The sequence below is a fragment of the Caloenas nicobarica genome, chromosome 1 (genome assembly GCF_036013445.1).
Source record: "Caloenas nicobarica isolate bCalNic1 chromosome 1, bCalNic1.hap1, whole genome shotgun sequence".
Classification (NCBI taxonomy): Eukaryota; Metazoa; Chordata; class Aves; order Columbiformes; family Columbidae; genus Caloenas; species Caloenas nicobarica.
In genome coordinates, this window is record NC_088245.1 from 51,799,281 (window position 1) to 51,816,603 (window position 17,323).

Below are 17,323 nucleotides of genomic sequence, written 5' to 3' on the forward strand. Positions count from 1 at the left end.
CTACAGATGTAAAGATTAGCTTAGAAAATTAACAGAAAGCTAATTATGGAGTACTTGAGTGATGATCTAGTTTTATGCTGCTTGTCTTGATCCTTCTATTTTATTTTATACCTTTCAAACTGAATGATAAGAGTGAAAAATTACAGCAAATATGCTTGTTTTGGAGGACATTAATATATGTATGTAAAATAAAACCCCAACATTCTCATTTGTCCTTTTTAACTCTAGCAGTGGCACTTAATATAGCCTTCAAAGTCTGTTTTGAATAAGCTAGCTGCGAAATATTAAGTTTGACAGACATATTCTAGAAACAATTGTTAAAGAAAGGAAAAAAAAAGAAACACCATGGTTTTAATAATGCCACAATGCTCAAAAATTATTTTCATAGAACATCTAATAGAAAAAAATCACTTTTCATAGTCAATGCTGTTTCAAACTTTCTTAGCTAAAGGTAGCCAATATCATTACTTGTCAACCACATATTTTCAAAGAATATCTGGAGAACATAGTGATATTTAAGCCATACTGAGAATTATAGTTTTCACATAAGTGTTACATTAGTAAATTCCTCTGTATCAGTTTTTTGAGCGGAAAAATGTTTCTTGCTTACCTATTTTGAGACAGCAAAAGAATCTGCAATAGAGGCAACCAATACAAAGAAAGCATTCTCAAAGTAGAAATGCTATTGTCATCTAAATATAGTTCTCTTAGGAGAACATGATTTTCCAGTCTTGGAAGCTAAATAGAAAAGAGATGGTTATTTAAAATTAATATAAATTACAGAAATAACAATGGAATGCTTACCAGATGCTTTTCATAAATCATTACTAAATACAAGCAAAAACCACATTTTGGGTACATATACAATTTCCTTATTTTGTATGTACCCGTTGCCACACATAATTTCTACATATCAGGTGGTATTTTTTACGTATTCTATCTAGTCTGAATAGTCACTATAAATTTTAAAAAAAAAAGTCAAGAGCCCAAGAGTCACAGTCTTACTATTTTATTCATGCAGTTATTTGCTGCTTATTGACAATGGTTTTCCTCTCTCAGATTCATAAGAGAATCATTGTCAGTAAATATGACTGATTGTACAATTAGTAAACTACTTTTCCATTTTAAATGCTGCAGCATGAACTTCAGCTTTTGGAGGATCAGCATACATTCAAATCAGCCTGAACTATTACTTATACATAATGATAATAATATATTGTTACGTTTTAAACAAAGAATCAGCATCATGTAATATAAACTGAAAACTAGATGCTATAAGCAAAGGAGGGAAATATAATTACTGAGGGGACAATTTTTCAAGGACTTAGGAGCAGTAAAATACTTAACCGCTAGCCATTTATAACTTTGAAAAATCTCCCTCTAATAGGGGAAAAAAAAGCCAACCTAAAAGCATGAAACATTCCACAGCAAACAAATAGCACATGATCAGCATTCTGAAAAATATGACTGTTAACAAAGGTGTTTGCATGAAAGCCACTGAATTCAAAGCTTTTACCTCCTGGAGGTTATTGCCTTGCAACTTCAGAATTTGAAGTAGGCCACAATTCTCAATGCCTTCAACATGTGTGAGATGATTAAAAGAGCAGTCTAGGTGAATGAGAGTAGATGCTTCACAAAGACCTTTTGTGCTGATTAACTGATTATGGTCCACAATTAATTGCTGAAGATTTTTCAATGACGCCAGACCATCTAAAAATTAAAAATTTTAGCTGAATTAAGCCATAATGAAATAAACCCCTGTTGACTTTCAAGTACTATGAAAACTCTGAACTTTCAATATATTTATACTGTCTACAGTAACAATTAATATTAGTCCTGTATAACCATTAGCGATATATTAGCCATAATAACAATTCATAACCCCTTTAGCACTTCTGTTAGAACGGAACATTCTTTAGTCATAAACTATACTTACCATGCTTTAAGCACTCTGTAGCTGCTACTCAGAACCTATGGGCTCCGTGAAATGCTAACAGCCCTCTTAAAATCACCCCTCAGAATGGAAATAATATTTATGCTGAGAAGTTAATTTTCATTATTTCATTTTTAAAAGATTTTTCTCAAGTTATCAGCAAGGTGAGAATAAATTGTGTTAAAACTTAGGCCAGCACCACCTCTATTATTTGAGTGTATCTTGTTTAAGGAATTATGTTATAAAATATTTTTAATGAAGAAATTTGGAAAGAAAATTTAGTGCCTTTAAGTATAAAGCTATACTTCTAGAGACATTACACTCTCAACAAACTTACTCCTGCCAGCTAGTGTAAAGAGCAAGAAAGTGTGCAATATCTACATCAAAAACATGCAAAGGCAAAAGTTCCTGTCAGCATCTGTTTCTTTCACAGAATTTTTCCTAAATCATCCTCTGACAATGGCAAAAAATCACACTGCCTTTCCATGGTCTTACACATGCTAGATGTCCTGCAATGTCACTGATGCATCTGACTTGCTACAGGTACAAGAAGTTTTTCCTATATCTCTGTAGTAAAACTGTTTCGAAGGGACATCCCTTACAAAGCATATCTAAAATAAGGAATTTCTGGATTTACTTTTTTCATGTACTCTTCACAGGATTATTTGAGGTAATCCGTGGCCTCATCCATATCTCACTCAAAACTTCCCAAGTTCCCAAAAGGAATTTGGGCCAGCTTTACAGAGCTGAATGTCTCTGTGATTGTCCTCTGAGAATAAACTGGATTATGAGACCAGAGACCAGTTTGCACCATAAATTATTGAGAATACAGAACTAAAAAAGAAAATTAATGATAAGGAGAAAGCAGAAGTAAAAACGTAAATGACACAACTAGCATTTAAAACCACAGAACTAGCCAAAACTACCTTTGAAAAATAAAATAAAATAAAATAAAATAAAATAAAATAAAATAAAATAAAATAAAATAAAATAAAATAAAATAAAATAAAAGCCTTTGAATCATAGTAATTTGAAAATGGAAAGTACGTAGTGGAAATAACACAATTGTCTGATATTAAAGAGATAATGTCCTAAATCAAAAACAAGTGTTCCATACTGTAACTTCAAAACTGTGCTTTAGGAAATATACAAATCTTTAACTATTCTGAAAGAATTTCAAACATGTCCATGACATACTATCCCGACTGCAAGATCCTGGTCTGTATTTTATTTTATGCTGGATAAAAATAAAAAAGGAACGAGCACCATCTAGTGGTCTTAAACCAATTTCTTCTCAGACAGTCTTAAAATTAACAGCGTCTGAGACTTCCTCACAAGAGCAGACCTTATTCTCCACTTTTAAGTTATCAGCATAGCTATACTGGAAACTTTAAAAGCACCGAGTTAGTCTGGAGCGGGACAGAGGGGAGAGACTGCACACACGTAAGAAGAGGCAAGGAGTTAATACAGGTTCTGGAAATTTCCTATTCTGCGTGCTGCACAAAGCACCTTTTTTACATCTCCTTCTCCTCATCTGTCTTGTTTAATTAGACCGAATGTCATTTGGAACAGACGTACCAAGGCTATACACAATGGGATCACAATCTATTCTGGAACTATCAAATGCAGCCCAACAGAAACTCAAGACCGAGCAACATAGTACAGACAGATGGTATTTTAATGTTTCTTCTGCACACACGCAAAATTAAAAATAAGCATGAAAGTCTTCTGCACATTTCCAGAAGATATTGTCTGTTTTATGTATGATGCAAACAACAGCTATAGAAGTATATGGGCAAATGCGTTCTGTTGGAAAACACATGGTTTCAGCAATATTTGTGGAGAAACTTTTATGTAAGTAGCTCTTAGCAATTTGCAAAGTGCAGCTGGAGTCTTTCAGTGAGAGACTCTCAGCTATCAGTGAAGTCCCTAAGTAAATTCTATGTGTGACAAGAGGAGTGAAAGCTGATGACAGTGAGCATGAAGATGAAAAAACACAGACAAAAAACCCACCAAAACCTGAAAGGTATCTGAGAAAAAAAACCCAACCTCTATGTGCTTTCTTAAAAAGAGTAGGTCCAAAGAAGCATTTATGACTGTCCACAGTTCTGTATTGCTATTTGTAGCACTGCCAGGATTTTAGCCAACATACTATGGCAATTTAGACACCCTATGAAAGTGTAGTCTATGACTCCAGTCAAAATGCTACTTTTTGTGGAAGAAAATTTTTAAGTAAAGAGTTGATTGTTCAAATACAAACATATGCACTGAACTTTAGTGTATTCCTGACAAAATTACTTAATTTGTGATCATGCATTCTTAAGTGGAAAAGCAAAACTGAGACACATTTCTCATACTTTTAATGTTATTTTTAAGGGTTTTCTGGCAACTCTAATTTCTTCCCCTTCTGATGATATATTTCAATGAGAAGAGAAAAAAAGAAAAAAGAAATCATAGTATGGTTGAAGTTTCCTATGATGTTATTAAAACAGAAGTATTACAAAGACAAATAAGCTTTACTTCTTAGGAAAACACCCACAGCCTTTGCTAAAGCTGAGTGAACAGAGAACATTGAATGGTACTGCAGCTTCCAGAATTGCTAAGGGACCTCCTGCAAGATTTACAGATGGGAGGGATACAATAACTTCTTAAAACCCACAAATCCATTTTTGTGTATTTATGTGACTACTTACAACCAATATGTTATTGTATGAAACAAATCCTTTAATATCCATTTGTTTTAACTGGACATCCTCAAAGCATTTCTGGAGAGGAGAAAGATTCTAAGCTGCTTTTTGTGAATATTTATTTACCCACTCAAATACACTAGAGACTCAGTAAACATAGCAGCACACTGCACAAAACAGAAAATACAAAAGGGTTTTACTTCACTTGGCCTGTATGAAGACACTATATTCTACACAAAAGCCACATTCCTAAATGTCATCCACTAATCCTATGTCATTCTTACAGTAATCTTGCAGGCATTTTTATCAAATGAGATAAATCTGAATATGAATCTTATCCAGCATTACTGGCCACACACATATATAGATGAAGCTTCTTTAACCAGTTTACGTGGTTGTTTCTCATTAGGGTACTGATATGCTTTTACAGTAAACATTGATATTCCAGCACCCTTATTCCTTTATTTGCAGGTATTATAAACTCTGTTCACAAAAACTAACATTCCAAATTTGAAAAAAAATATTAAATATATCAACATTAAACCCCTAACTCTACAGATTTTTTTAAGCTTTCCCATTTCCTGTTTGCTATGCCTTGTTATTTATCATGAAATTGCATTATCCATGTTCATACTGTTTCAGTCATCTTTTTTTTTTTTTTTAACCAGTGGAAACCATTTCTTCATATAAATGTCTTACGTGAATGTATTTCATCTACAGCTTAATAATTGCTTTATATTATTTTCCTGCTGTCCAGCAGGAAAATAATAATGTCCATATACTTTAAAGAAAATTAAGTCTAAATCAAGATAAATAAAATCAAAATCTCCTTATCTCCTTTCCATTCCCAGCTCTACCGTCTTTACAAGCAACATCTTTAGATTTAGCACAGATGAAGAATACAACTAGAAATTCACCTTTTCAGGTTTCATGTTTCGATTTATACAAAATTCATTACTTCATCACCAGCAATTTTTTTTCTTGACCATAAGATTTTATTTCAATGGACCGATCTCGGAAGATTCATCTCTGTTAAGACTATAATACTGAAGTTACATAGTCATTTGTATTTTGGTGGCCTTTACAAATTTCACAGTATGTCGTGCACCAAAACCCAAGTCCCTAGGCCTAGAGTATAGGGAGGTTGTTAAATCTAGTTCTACCTGCTGTGCTGCCTTCTTGAAGGAAATTTGCTGCTTTCAAGCCTTCAGAGCTGTCTTTCAAGTAACGATCTGGCAGTTTACTACTACCTTTTATCAACTGTTAACATTGCTTTTGAGGGACCACTAATGGTCTTCCCTCTGTATATCATTCTAAAACAAAGAAAACTTGCTTCTCCAGTTGTTTTCACTGTGCTAACAGTTTCCTGACCTTTTGTCAGTAGAAAAGGCTCTGGATGCTGATTACATCTATACTAAATCTACATAACACAAGACTCACAATGCAAAATTTTGACTCGCCAGAAGCTGAGGCACAATCTGTACCCCTTAGGCACTTTACAGTCTGAGTGGCCATACAAGCAGAGAGGCAGTACAGGTAGAGGCGCAAACATTTGTTCATTATATGAAAAATTCCTGGCTGGCCAACATAAAACATCTCCTGGCAGAAAGATTTCATGTATTGATGCATCTGTTGAGTGTGTTGGGTGCATGTAAATTCTAACTGGTGGACTGCATGCTAAAGGTACAACTGTTGCTTGCCAACCGTTGGACCTAACAAATAGAACAAACTGCCTTTGTATAATAAATATAACAGGGCTTGGCACACCTTCTGTGCCTAAATGATTTGCATGATTTTACTATTGACTCATTCTTTTTTTTCCAGCTCTGGGGCAAAGAGCAGCAATGAAGAGCCAGACTGGGAGGGAAACATAGAATAACAGTTCGAAGGCAGAATGGGGCAGCATTTTAGTAGAAAGAGAGGCTGTGGTCCAGTGTTAGCATGGTTCAGCAACTCAGACAGATAATAGGATTTCTTTATAACTATTTATTGTGCCAGTCAGGAACACAACGGAATTCTCTGCAGTTACAAGTCTAGACTTTATATTAATTGCTTCTGTAGAGAAACTGAACTCAGGCTACTCACATATTCCAACTGAGCTAGTGCAGGTAATATTAGGGGCCCTTCTAGAAAGATTTTTAGTCATCTGGCTGACAATAGCTATAGGACCTGGTAGATGGAACACACAGCAGTAGCTAAGCCATACTACAAATAAATGTGAAGTTGAGTATGTGAGTAGCTTTAAAATGCAGGTCTGTTCTAAGTCCGTTTCCTCATTCTCTTTGGGCTTAGCAGCTAGCTGGCCCTAAATCCAAGGGACGTATAATTCTGAACATAAACAGCACAAATATTGTAATACAAATTGGAATAATTTTTCATTAATTTTCTTACCAATTCGAGTGACTCTGTTGTAGGAAAGTTCAAGATTTTGGAGATTTATGCAGCCATCTAAGCCACAAACGGATGAAAGATGGTTCTTAGTCAGAATCAGAACACAGAGATTTTCTAGATTTTCACAGTCAATTATCTGAATGTTGTTTTCCTGCAATAAAGGAAAATGAGAATATTAAATAGCATCTGAAGTGAAATAGCAGAATTAAGTGTAAAAATATGGTAGATGTCACCATTGCTTATTTTCATCCCAAGCTTCTAGCTAGGAGTAAGGGCATCTCTATTTTTTCCATTAAGAAAATAAATTGATGTGTCATAGAAACTGCCTTTTGTGTCCTGCTGGGATAGAGCAAAAATGTATTTCAAACTCCATTCTGGCTTTGAAAAAGCCCAGAAGTTGAAACAGAGAGTATAAGGAGAAGATAAGGTCTTTAAGAGAGTGGTCTTTTCCATATATGCTTTCCTAGCTTCCCAAATTCTGGGAAACTGAAATAAGAACTGCATAGAAACCATCATATTTACTATACACTAATGAAGACAGCTATGACTTTGCCAATCATATTTACTAATAGTGAAAATCTGCATTTAGAGGTATTTTAGTCACAAACATTAACACTTTCCTCAGATAATGTTCTTCCCCCAAGAGATGTTGCTCTTTTAACATCCCCCTCCCCTGGCCATTTTACTAATGCTTCCTCGGATTTTTATTTCGCTATTTGTTGCCCTTGCCATTTTCTTCTGGTTTTTACCTGCAGATGCTCAAATAAACAAAACTTAAATTCCCTGCTTTTGTAACAAACCGATTAAACCAAAGTGTCTAATTCCTATTCCAGAATTAACATGTTCACTAGATTTAGGTAGAATCAAATGTGCGTGGTACCTCCACATTGATATACTTCAGGTCTTTGCAGCTACTTAATCCTTCCAATGCAACTAGTCCACAGCGCCTCAGAGTCAAAACTTGAAGATTTGGGCACTCTGATAATGTTGAGAGGCTACAAGCTGGCGAATCTTCGAGTGTGAGTGTTGTGACCTGAATGGATAGAAGATTAACACTAAGCAAAGCAATTATTAGTGTGAATTGTTTCCCGTCACACTGTCATAAATGAAAAGTGAGTGTGCAAGAACAGCCCAAAATAGTTCAGATTAAAAGTGTATGTAGTCTAGTACGTCATCTCAGGGTGGACACCAAGATGAGAGCACAGAGCAAGCATACAGTGATAATTCAGTACGTGGTAAGATACATAAGTGTTGGGAATCAAGAGATGTTCTTTATGGCAAAATACCATCTATAAGCTGATCAGCCATGTCTTGCTTCTGGAAGAGATTAGTCTTCTCAAAACTCTGAAGGGGTTATATGAGCCGGTGCTGAAATGCAGACCTTCATACAGGGGCAAACCATGTTCACTTAGCAGAAAACAGGGGCTAGGAGCTCCTGCCTTTTACAGACTTAAGACACTATCAATCATCTGAAGACCAATACCACACTAGTCTGCACCATAATGCTCACAGAAATCAAAAATCATTCTCATCGCCCTTATTCTGTATTTTAGCGGAGGAACTATCACTGAGATCTATACTCTGCTCAATTATAATCTTCTCCTCTTCCAAAACAGCATTCTACTGACATAGTAAAAAAATATATATATATATAAAAAGATGGTATGGCTTCCCATTTCATTCTAAATCTGTAGTTACCTGCTGAAGAGTACTCCAAGGGCAACTTTGAATTATCTTTTGTGAACTTAATGGAGGTATCTTGCTAACTGAACTTTTCCTTCGTCGTTTTTTTATAGTTGATTGCTTTCTTTGGTTTTCTTCATATATTTTAGACCAAGATTTACATGTGTTCATCCAGTTTATTCTCTTCTTTTCAATATCATCAGGAAGAATTACTCTACTGGAACACTCAGCTACATATTGAATTTTGTCCCAGGTCTCTCCAACTTCCTCATTAGCATCTTCCATTAGAAATACAGTTTTCTTCATCATTTCAGACTGAGAAAATTGCTCTTTGACATCTCTATTACTAGGGTTTAACTGGACATTTGGTGGACTGCTGCATGTATCTTCTACCATGTCCTTAGCTCCAAAATTAACAGATTCATCATTTGAACTATGACTCTTAGAAGCTTTATTAAGATCTGTAGTTTGTGAGCAATTTTCTTCTACATGTGTTACTGAATTCATGTATATGTTCTCATTATTTACTTGAGAAGAGTGTTCCTTCTTCTCAGAGCCTTCCATATTCGGTGTTGGTGTCAAATTTCTTTCTGCCGGAATCATCCAATTATTTGTATCATTCAAGATTTCAGTCTGTTTTGCTTTTTGTTCCTCTACTTGCTTATTTAGTTCCTTCTTCTGTTCTCTTATTACTTTCATATTTTCTGCCTGCTTATCCTTTTTTATGTTTTCTTTGTTGTTTTCTCCACTTTCACTCATCACAGCTTTTGCTGTTTTTTCTCCTAGTTTTCTCTGTTCTTGTCTTCTTATCTGAAGCTGTTTTTCTCTTTCAAGTCTCAGACTTACTTTCTTTTTCTCATATTCCTCACGCCTCCTCACCTGTTCCAAATATTCTTGTCTTTTAAGTTCTTCTTGTCTCTTCTTTCCCCCTTCTTTCTTTTGCTTCTTTTCTTCCATTCGTCTCTTCCTTTTTTCCTCTTTTTCTTTCATTTCTCTCTCTATTTCTTCTAGTATTTGCTGCTTCTTTTTTATTTCATCTTTCCATTCTTTTAAGATGGAAGCATATTTTTTACGGACTAAAAATGATCTAAATCTAGCTTGGATTTTCAGAGCTGCTGTATTCTGTTGTTCTGCCAGGTGTTGTATTTCTTTTTCTTTCTGCTCTTCCAAGGCCTTTTTCTCCTCTTCCATTTGCATCCGTAGCTTCATGATCACTTCCTAGGCCAAAACAATAAGGACAGACTTCAACCACTTTTAAAACAGGACAGGTTTTGGCACATATTTATCATTAATAACAGAATCTGGTAACTTAACTGTTCCAGAATATTTATTCTCAAATATATGATAGTAACGTCACAGTCTTTTGACAAAAGCTCATTGTACAGCCTTACCTCATGTTGTATCATTTTGTCTCTCCAAGCTTTCTTTTCTTTTTCTAACTCATCTTCTATTGCAGTTTGGTGTTTCTGCACAACAAAGTAACTTAAATTAATACTGTAAAAAAACCTGGAACATCACGAAACACCCTCTCTTCAATCTCCCTCACCTCTGGACTTTCCAACAGTCCACTTTGGCGAATACCTGAATTAAAATGAGAAACTCGGCTGTGTGAGGATCAAAATAAACAACTGGACACTTGCATTGGTAATGCAGACTTGGTCATGTACTGAATGATGCACGCCTTGAGAGTCAGCATCTCAGTACTTCACCCAAACAACTACCACCTTCCTCTACAAATTCTGTACTTTTGAAGATGAAAACTATGCTTATGAAATAAAGTACAGCTAGATAATAGAAACATAAGAAATAAACACTCTGAATGTAGCATGAACAGTCCTCCCTTAATTGCATGGATATGTTACTGATAATCTTAAAATCTTTCAAACAGGAATTTTGTTCAGTAAAACTAAAGACATTTTTTCACTAAAATTGTTTCTCAATAGAAAAAGAAATTTCAAGCCTATTTTCTCACTATTTGAAAATAAATAGCATTTCTCTCCTCACCCAAGATATCCTCAATCAGCAAAAAAAATAACCCAAATGATCTGGAATTACATTTGAAAATTTACGGACAGTAAGTACCTAAAAACCAGAGGCTGATCCAGAACCACCTGTCTCCTGGTGAAACCAAGATAAATCAGTATCAGCCAAGTCAAATATACAGCAGAGTATGAAGGAAACAGTATAAACAAACTAGCAATTCCAACTTGGAGCATAAAGTCTCCCAGGTGCCTAAGCACTATTTTTCATGCATGTTCAGAAGCGTGCTGTTCAGACAACAGGAGACTAGATGTCCAGATCCTTCTGTGATGGGGGAAGTTACTCTCCACCTCTCATCTCCAAAAAGAGTGCACTAGCAACAGCACTACCAAAGTGTCTAAATGGGGACATGCCCCACCTTGTCTAGAGAAAGAAAGCCATCCTACATCCAAAAGTGATTCATGATATCAGAGAGCAAAGGAAATCTAATCGTTTTTGTGGCCTGTTGAAAAGGGAGCTATATCAGACACTGAATTTGTCTTCAGAGCCCTTCCTTAATTTTAGCGACTTGACTTACCTTGGTGGGACCAAGATGCCTACCTCTTCAGAAAGCTGCAAATTAGTTAATTGAAAATGCAGTGTTAATGCATCTCTCATAACAGACATATTTAGGCTAAATAATAAAATACTGTGGCTCCACAAGTACAATGTCTGAGGGTCACCTTTTTTATGCATTCTTACACTCTTTTGTGGGGATTTATCAAATTTAATCCTTCAGTATGCACCACACACTATAGCAAAACACAACTAGATACCCTGAGAATGCAACCAGTCAACATGGTGAGTCATGTTCTGTTGTGGCAGAACTTAATAGATGAAGTTACCCAGATACAGACAAGAAAAGGAGGTACTTTAACTTCTACCTATATGAAGCACAGTACCAGCATTTCTGAACTGAATTATTTTGGTTCAGATTACTTCACCTACGGTTTTTCATCTACATGTGAAATTAGGGTGGGAGGTCTAAAGTAAGTAAATAAGTATTTTCTATTAAGGCACAGTAACCAGTTTTCATTTGTGAGTAATTTAGCATATGTCACTTCCGGTACTTTGGCTGGTGTCAAAATATAAAAACTTAGTAAGGGCAAAGCCTAAGGAGTAATTTAACATTTAGCACAGCAAATTCATTCACTGTTGATCAAAGCAGTAAATGCATAAAACCAGTGGATCATATTTAAATATGTCTTACATCTCACTTTGTTAACACAAGCAGACAGACTTCAGGACAGTCATACAGTTTGGGATAGTACTCTCTTGTTCACATTAGATCTTAAACTTCAGATAGTCTTCAGATGGGAACAGATTGGATTCAATATCATTAATTACCTTATGAAGAAGCTCTAACTTTATTCTTTCAGCTTCAAGTTCTTCCAGACGCTGCACCCTTCTTGCACGTTCCTCTTCATTTTGTTTTTTCTGTGCTTCCCTCTCAGCTTTCCACTTTTTCCTCTTCTCATCGTCAAGCTCCTTTTGTCTTTTCTCCAACTGCTCAAATTCTTGTCTACACTTTTCCTCTACTTCACAGTGAGTAAGGCTTAAGTTCATGTCAACATCAGCTATGAATTTGTAATCAACCAAGCAAACCTTTTATTTATTTTCATAATAAGCATTGGGGGTTGTTAAACAGTCTTAAAGTACTGACAAGAAAAGGACTCTGTTCTGATACAGCCAGCAATACGTATCCCAAAGGAAATGAGAACTACAACATGAGTCTTTTCTATCAGAGATATCTTATTATCATGAAGCACACTCACTGAGTCTGCCACAATCATGCTTATTCTACCAACGTATATTTCACGATTACACTTCGGCTTCAGGAGGAATGCCTTCTGTGGCTATCAGCAGGGGTTTTATAACTGATGTGCTCCACCCCACCACGTACAAATGCTATGGTGAAAAGAAACATTCCCAGCCAATGTTACTAAAAGAAGTTGCAGCCAAAGCACAACCTGTTTAGTGCCTCCAATCTGCCTTCCATTTGTATTCATAATTATTTAAATCATTTTTGGGTAGTATTTTTTGAAACAAATTTCTATCCAGACCTTAAAGACTATGACAATTTTGTGATCCTGAAATGAGATCAAAGCACAAGGATTTTCTCACATATGTTCAATTAAGGATGTATCAAAATCTATTGCGTACCGTAAGGTGTAATTCTTTACAAAGAATATTATGATACCCATGAAAACAGAAAAGCAGGAAATAGTGATACAGTGCTAAAGATCACCACATCCAATTACTAATGTGTTTGCTTACCTGTAACAAAATGGTCATCAGTGACCACTGCATCACTGGGGGAGTGATTATTATAACTAGGTGTTGCAGCAATCTGCAAGTCTTCATTTTCAATTTCAAATAGTACCTAATATAGTTTAATATTGTCATTAAGAAACAAGAAGAAAAGTTAAAGCAGAACATCATAAAAATCTTCCACAACAAGGATAAGCTTTTCATCATATGACAAATACATTAATACAAAACTTACTACTGACTGGAATCCTTAGACACTAAATAATGCCAACACATCAGTCAAAATATTGTTTTCTAGAGTAATCAATATTAGAGTGTTTCCCAAAATACATAATATTTCTCTGTGGTTTTTAAATGTATATTACATTTTGACTTGGAAAAAGGTATGGTTTACATTTGGTTCATGTTTTTCTTTCTGTGGCACTAAGCACTACATTTATGCATTAATAGTATTATGGACATAGGGGAAAAACCAGTTACAGAGTAAATTTTTAAGTTGTCTATTTGAAAATAATGATATGGGCACCAAGGTTTGCTGTATTTCTTTCACTGTTCTTTATTGGCAAGAAGTAATCTATTCCTCCTCATTTATCATCTGCTCATCACATGCTTGATGCATATATTAATATTTGTAATGCAGCTGAAGTCACATAAAGTACTTATGCTGTTCTAAACAATGGTCTTCTGAGAACAGAGAATCATATTTGCAAAAGTGCTCACTAGTAAAAAATTAAAAGTGATTAAATTAAATGTAGATTTACATCTAAGAACTTCAGCAAGTTATTCAGTCAAATCCTATTAAAGTATAAAAGAACTCAGATTTATAACTCTTGATTTGTCTTTGAAAGTTACAGACATTATTATGTTAACATTTTCTATAAAATAATGGAATATATGAGGAGCAAAATTAATAGTAGCACATCCTCGCGATCATTATAAAAAGATTAGAGAAGTTTAAAAGTATTATCACACTATTGAGATAATATTCCGCAAGTAATTAACAATAAAGGATTATTCAGTTTTGATTAATTTTGTTGATTTTTTTTTTGCTTGGCATCTCAACTACTGGTACAGACAATCTATTCCAAGTTTTAAAACTTAGACACATGCTATTGTTACAGCTGATGAACCTATTCTAAAGAACAGCATATGCAAATTCATCTTAATACCTTATTGATAGTCTGACAGAAACGAAACTGAACACATCTATACATCTCCTTAGGAGGCCAACCAAGCAAGTGCAAGCTATCTGGATTACTTAGTATAATAGAATTTTGTTCACTATAAATATTGTTTAAATGGACAATACCCTTTTTTTAAACTGTTCTGGATCTTCATTATTTTCAGAAGCCAATTCTGCCAAGCAATCTGAAGCATGGCAAGAAGCTACTCCATAAATGTTACCTAAAGAAGAAATAAATGTATAATTTAGTACACAGAGAAAAAAGCCCTAACCAGTACTCACTTCTGCTCTATACTGCTTAGCTTTTCTATTTCTTTAAACCAAAAGAAAGGATTCTTTTCCTTTAAAACTCTTTAAAAAACCCTGACAATTTTACTCAAATATTTATGGGAGTCATTCACCTACATTAAAAGCAGCAAATATATGTAACTGGGACACACCCAATGATATTGTAAGAATCCAGTGACAGCAAATATGAAAGAGAATTCCACAGCAAAGAACACAGCAGAACATTTTCTGTGTAGAAAAACACAGTAGTACTTGCAACAGATAGGTCAAATACTGACAAAGAACTACAAAAATAATGAAAAAGAATAAGTGTCCATTACAAAAACACATAAAAAGAAACCTTCCTCAAATATTAAAATGTATAGACAATACTGAACTCACAAAGACTAAATGAGTGTGAAATCCAAGATGATGTGAAAAAGTAGAATGGAACAGACAATACCAGCTGTCTGGCATAAAAACCTGTGACCTTGGCTTCAGTCACACAGCTGACCCAGCAATATTGTTCCAAATTACAAGGACATTTCATTTAATGCTAGCTTGGATATCTCTAAAAACAGACTTTAAAGATATCCTATGGGGTTCAATTGCATCTGAACTCTTCAGCTCCATTTTAGATTCTCATGAAGAGTCTGGCCCAGGTCCTGTTTCAGACAATGACCCTGCACTTGCCTTGGTCTATGGTTTAGCATCAGATGAATTTTTAGAAAAGTTCAATTCACACTCAGATGTTAATCCTAGAAGACAGCACTGCGTGGCTTTATTCCTAGGGATTTTCAGCATGCATTCAGAAGCTGATGCAATAGGTTCCACTGCTTGCTCTACTTAATAGTTTGCATTATTTTACTAATGACTGTTAGTCTTCCACCGGCAATATGAGGTGTGTAAAAATTTTAACTATGATGCCTGCTTACTTGTAGTTTCTTCATCTTCTAAGTCTTGCAGTATAAGCTTTTCAGCATCTTGATTTCTGCTCTTTATAAAGTTTAAATAGGAGAGAATCGATTCTGGCAAGTCATCCGAAATCTAGAAAAACATGACATTTAACATAAATTCTACATTTTCATCTTGCAGCCACAATCAGAGGTAAATACTTGACAGTCAAGAATAAAGACTCATTTTAAATTCACATATGAAGCACTGATGGAGATTTAGTAGCAATTGCTACACTCTTTCCATTGTCTTATCACCCACTGAACAATTAATATTCTCATTTTAACTTACATTCCAATTAAATTCGATTGGACCACATTTTAGTAATTTATCTTCCACTATCTTCAGAAATGTTTTAATTAAAATTTTCTTTATAATTGTGTTGGACCAAGAAATAAAGAAAAACGTTAAGACTAAAATTAACAAATACCGATGATGGACAGGATCTTTTTCTTAAAAATTTTCAGACTTTAAAAAATATCATCTACCTGAATATCCTACAGACCAATCTTTTTGCTACAAGTCTGAAAGATTAAAATAACTGAAAAGGACCCAAATACTGGATTTCAGAGGAAAATCTTTCCCCAAAATAGGAAGTCATCCAAAAAAGAGGGCTTGAAGCATCAATTTATATGAAATTAAAATCAGGAAGTCTTCAATCTGAAGAGTTTCCTGTAAGAATTAAATACAGAACTACATGAAAAGTCATTGGCTTATTCACCTAGATTTAATCTACCTCATTAGCTTTAATAAAATCTTCCAGCTTCAGAGGATTCTAAAACAAATCGTTGTCTACCAGCCTGATTTTCTCACTTAAGCAGAATGCTCATATTCATCTCTTTTATTGTCTTTTCACCATTGGAGGTTACATTTTTCATGAGCAATACTACAGAGACTGCTTTTCAGAATAAATCCTCAGGTTTGATATTTCAGGAAAAAGTGCATTCGTCAGATAGGCTTTCTGATGCCCATACTACTTTCAAGCAGAAATAGAAGCAGGTTTAGCCCATTGAATACTTACTGACTCACTGTCACTCAAAGCTTCATCTGATACCTCTGTGTCAAGGTCTTCTGCTTCAAAGGAAGAAACACTGATTCTGCTTAATTCAATTTCTATTTCTTTTTCAATTCCTTCAATATCCTCTGACATTCTGCTTTCCACAGCGTCTTATCTGCTTTCAAAGCTACGCAAAGAAAATATTAACTTTCAGCACTGTGTGAACCAAAATAAAGGAGGTGCTCATTTCACAGACGTTTATTCAGATGTATTTATTGAGCAGTTGACCTAAAACATGAAGAGAAACAGCAGAAGTTTGCTCTGAACACTTCATAGTAACAAGCAAAAAATAAGGAAAATGTTTGCTTGTGATAGAGAATCCCCCCTCAGTCTACCCCTCTAAATTTTGCAAGTGTTACCAAATTTGAATATTAAAAACCTCTGCCTGCTCTCTACTCCTTGTGGACAGTATGAGTGCTATGACCTAAGCCTCACAAGGGGTTTTTCCAGCACTAATAGCTGCAAAGACAAAAAAAAAAGCTTCAAACAATACTAGCAATTACAAAATAAGACTAAGAATCCAGAAAGCACTCAGTTAAGTTATAATGATATAGAGAAAGCCATAAGAAATGGCCTAACCCACAGAAGTACAAGACTTGCACACGCATCCAGGCAGGAGGGGAAGGGATCGCTGTCCCTCCCTCCACAACCCGCACCCCTCTCTTCACCCCTGGCCCGAGTTAGCGGGCAGGGGAGGCAGCCCATACCAGCAGCGAGCAGCTCCTCATTCCTCGCCGGCTCCTGGAGCCGGAGAAGGCACAGGCTGAGCGCATCTCAGCCCTGAAGGCGCGAAGCTGCTTCTTAGAAAAACTACATCTCCCAGAAGGCGTCGCGGCGGGGAGGCTGCCCGTCGTTCCCCGGAAGACCCGGGGTCTGCC

At 35.4% G+C, this 17,323-nt stretch overlaps 1 protein-coding gene across 1 annotated transcript in view; it reads right to left on the reverse strand.

The window, feature by feature from the left end:
- LRRIQ1 (leucine rich repeats and IQ motif containing 1) overlaps positions 1–16,538 on the reverse strand; it is a 108,777-nt gene extending 92,239 nt beyond the window's left edge. Inside the window, exons 1-11 of the mRNA XM_065656448.1 lie at positions 16,410–16,538; positions 15,370–15,481; positions 14,294–14,388; positions 12,991–13,096; positions 12,061–12,290; positions 10,086–10,160; positions 8,710–9,912; positions 7,892–8,044; positions 7,012–7,162; positions 1,517–1,710; positions 611–738 (exon numbers count right to left, since the gene is read on the reverse strand). Coding sequence (XP_065512520.1) covers positions 611–738; positions 1,517–1,710; positions 7,012–7,162; positions 7,892–8,044; positions 8,710–9,912; positions 10,086–10,160; positions 12,061–12,290; positions 12,991–13,096; positions 14,294–14,388; positions 15,370–15,481; positions 16,410–16,538 — 2,576 coding nt within the window. The remainder of the gene's footprint in view (positions 1–610; positions 739–1,516; positions 1,711–7,011; positions 7,163–7,891; positions 8,045–8,709; positions 9,913–10,085; positions 10,161–12,060; positions 12,291–12,990; positions 13,097–14,293; positions 14,389–15,369; positions 15,482–16,409) is intronic.
- Positions 16,539–17,323: the final 785 nt, after the last annotated feature.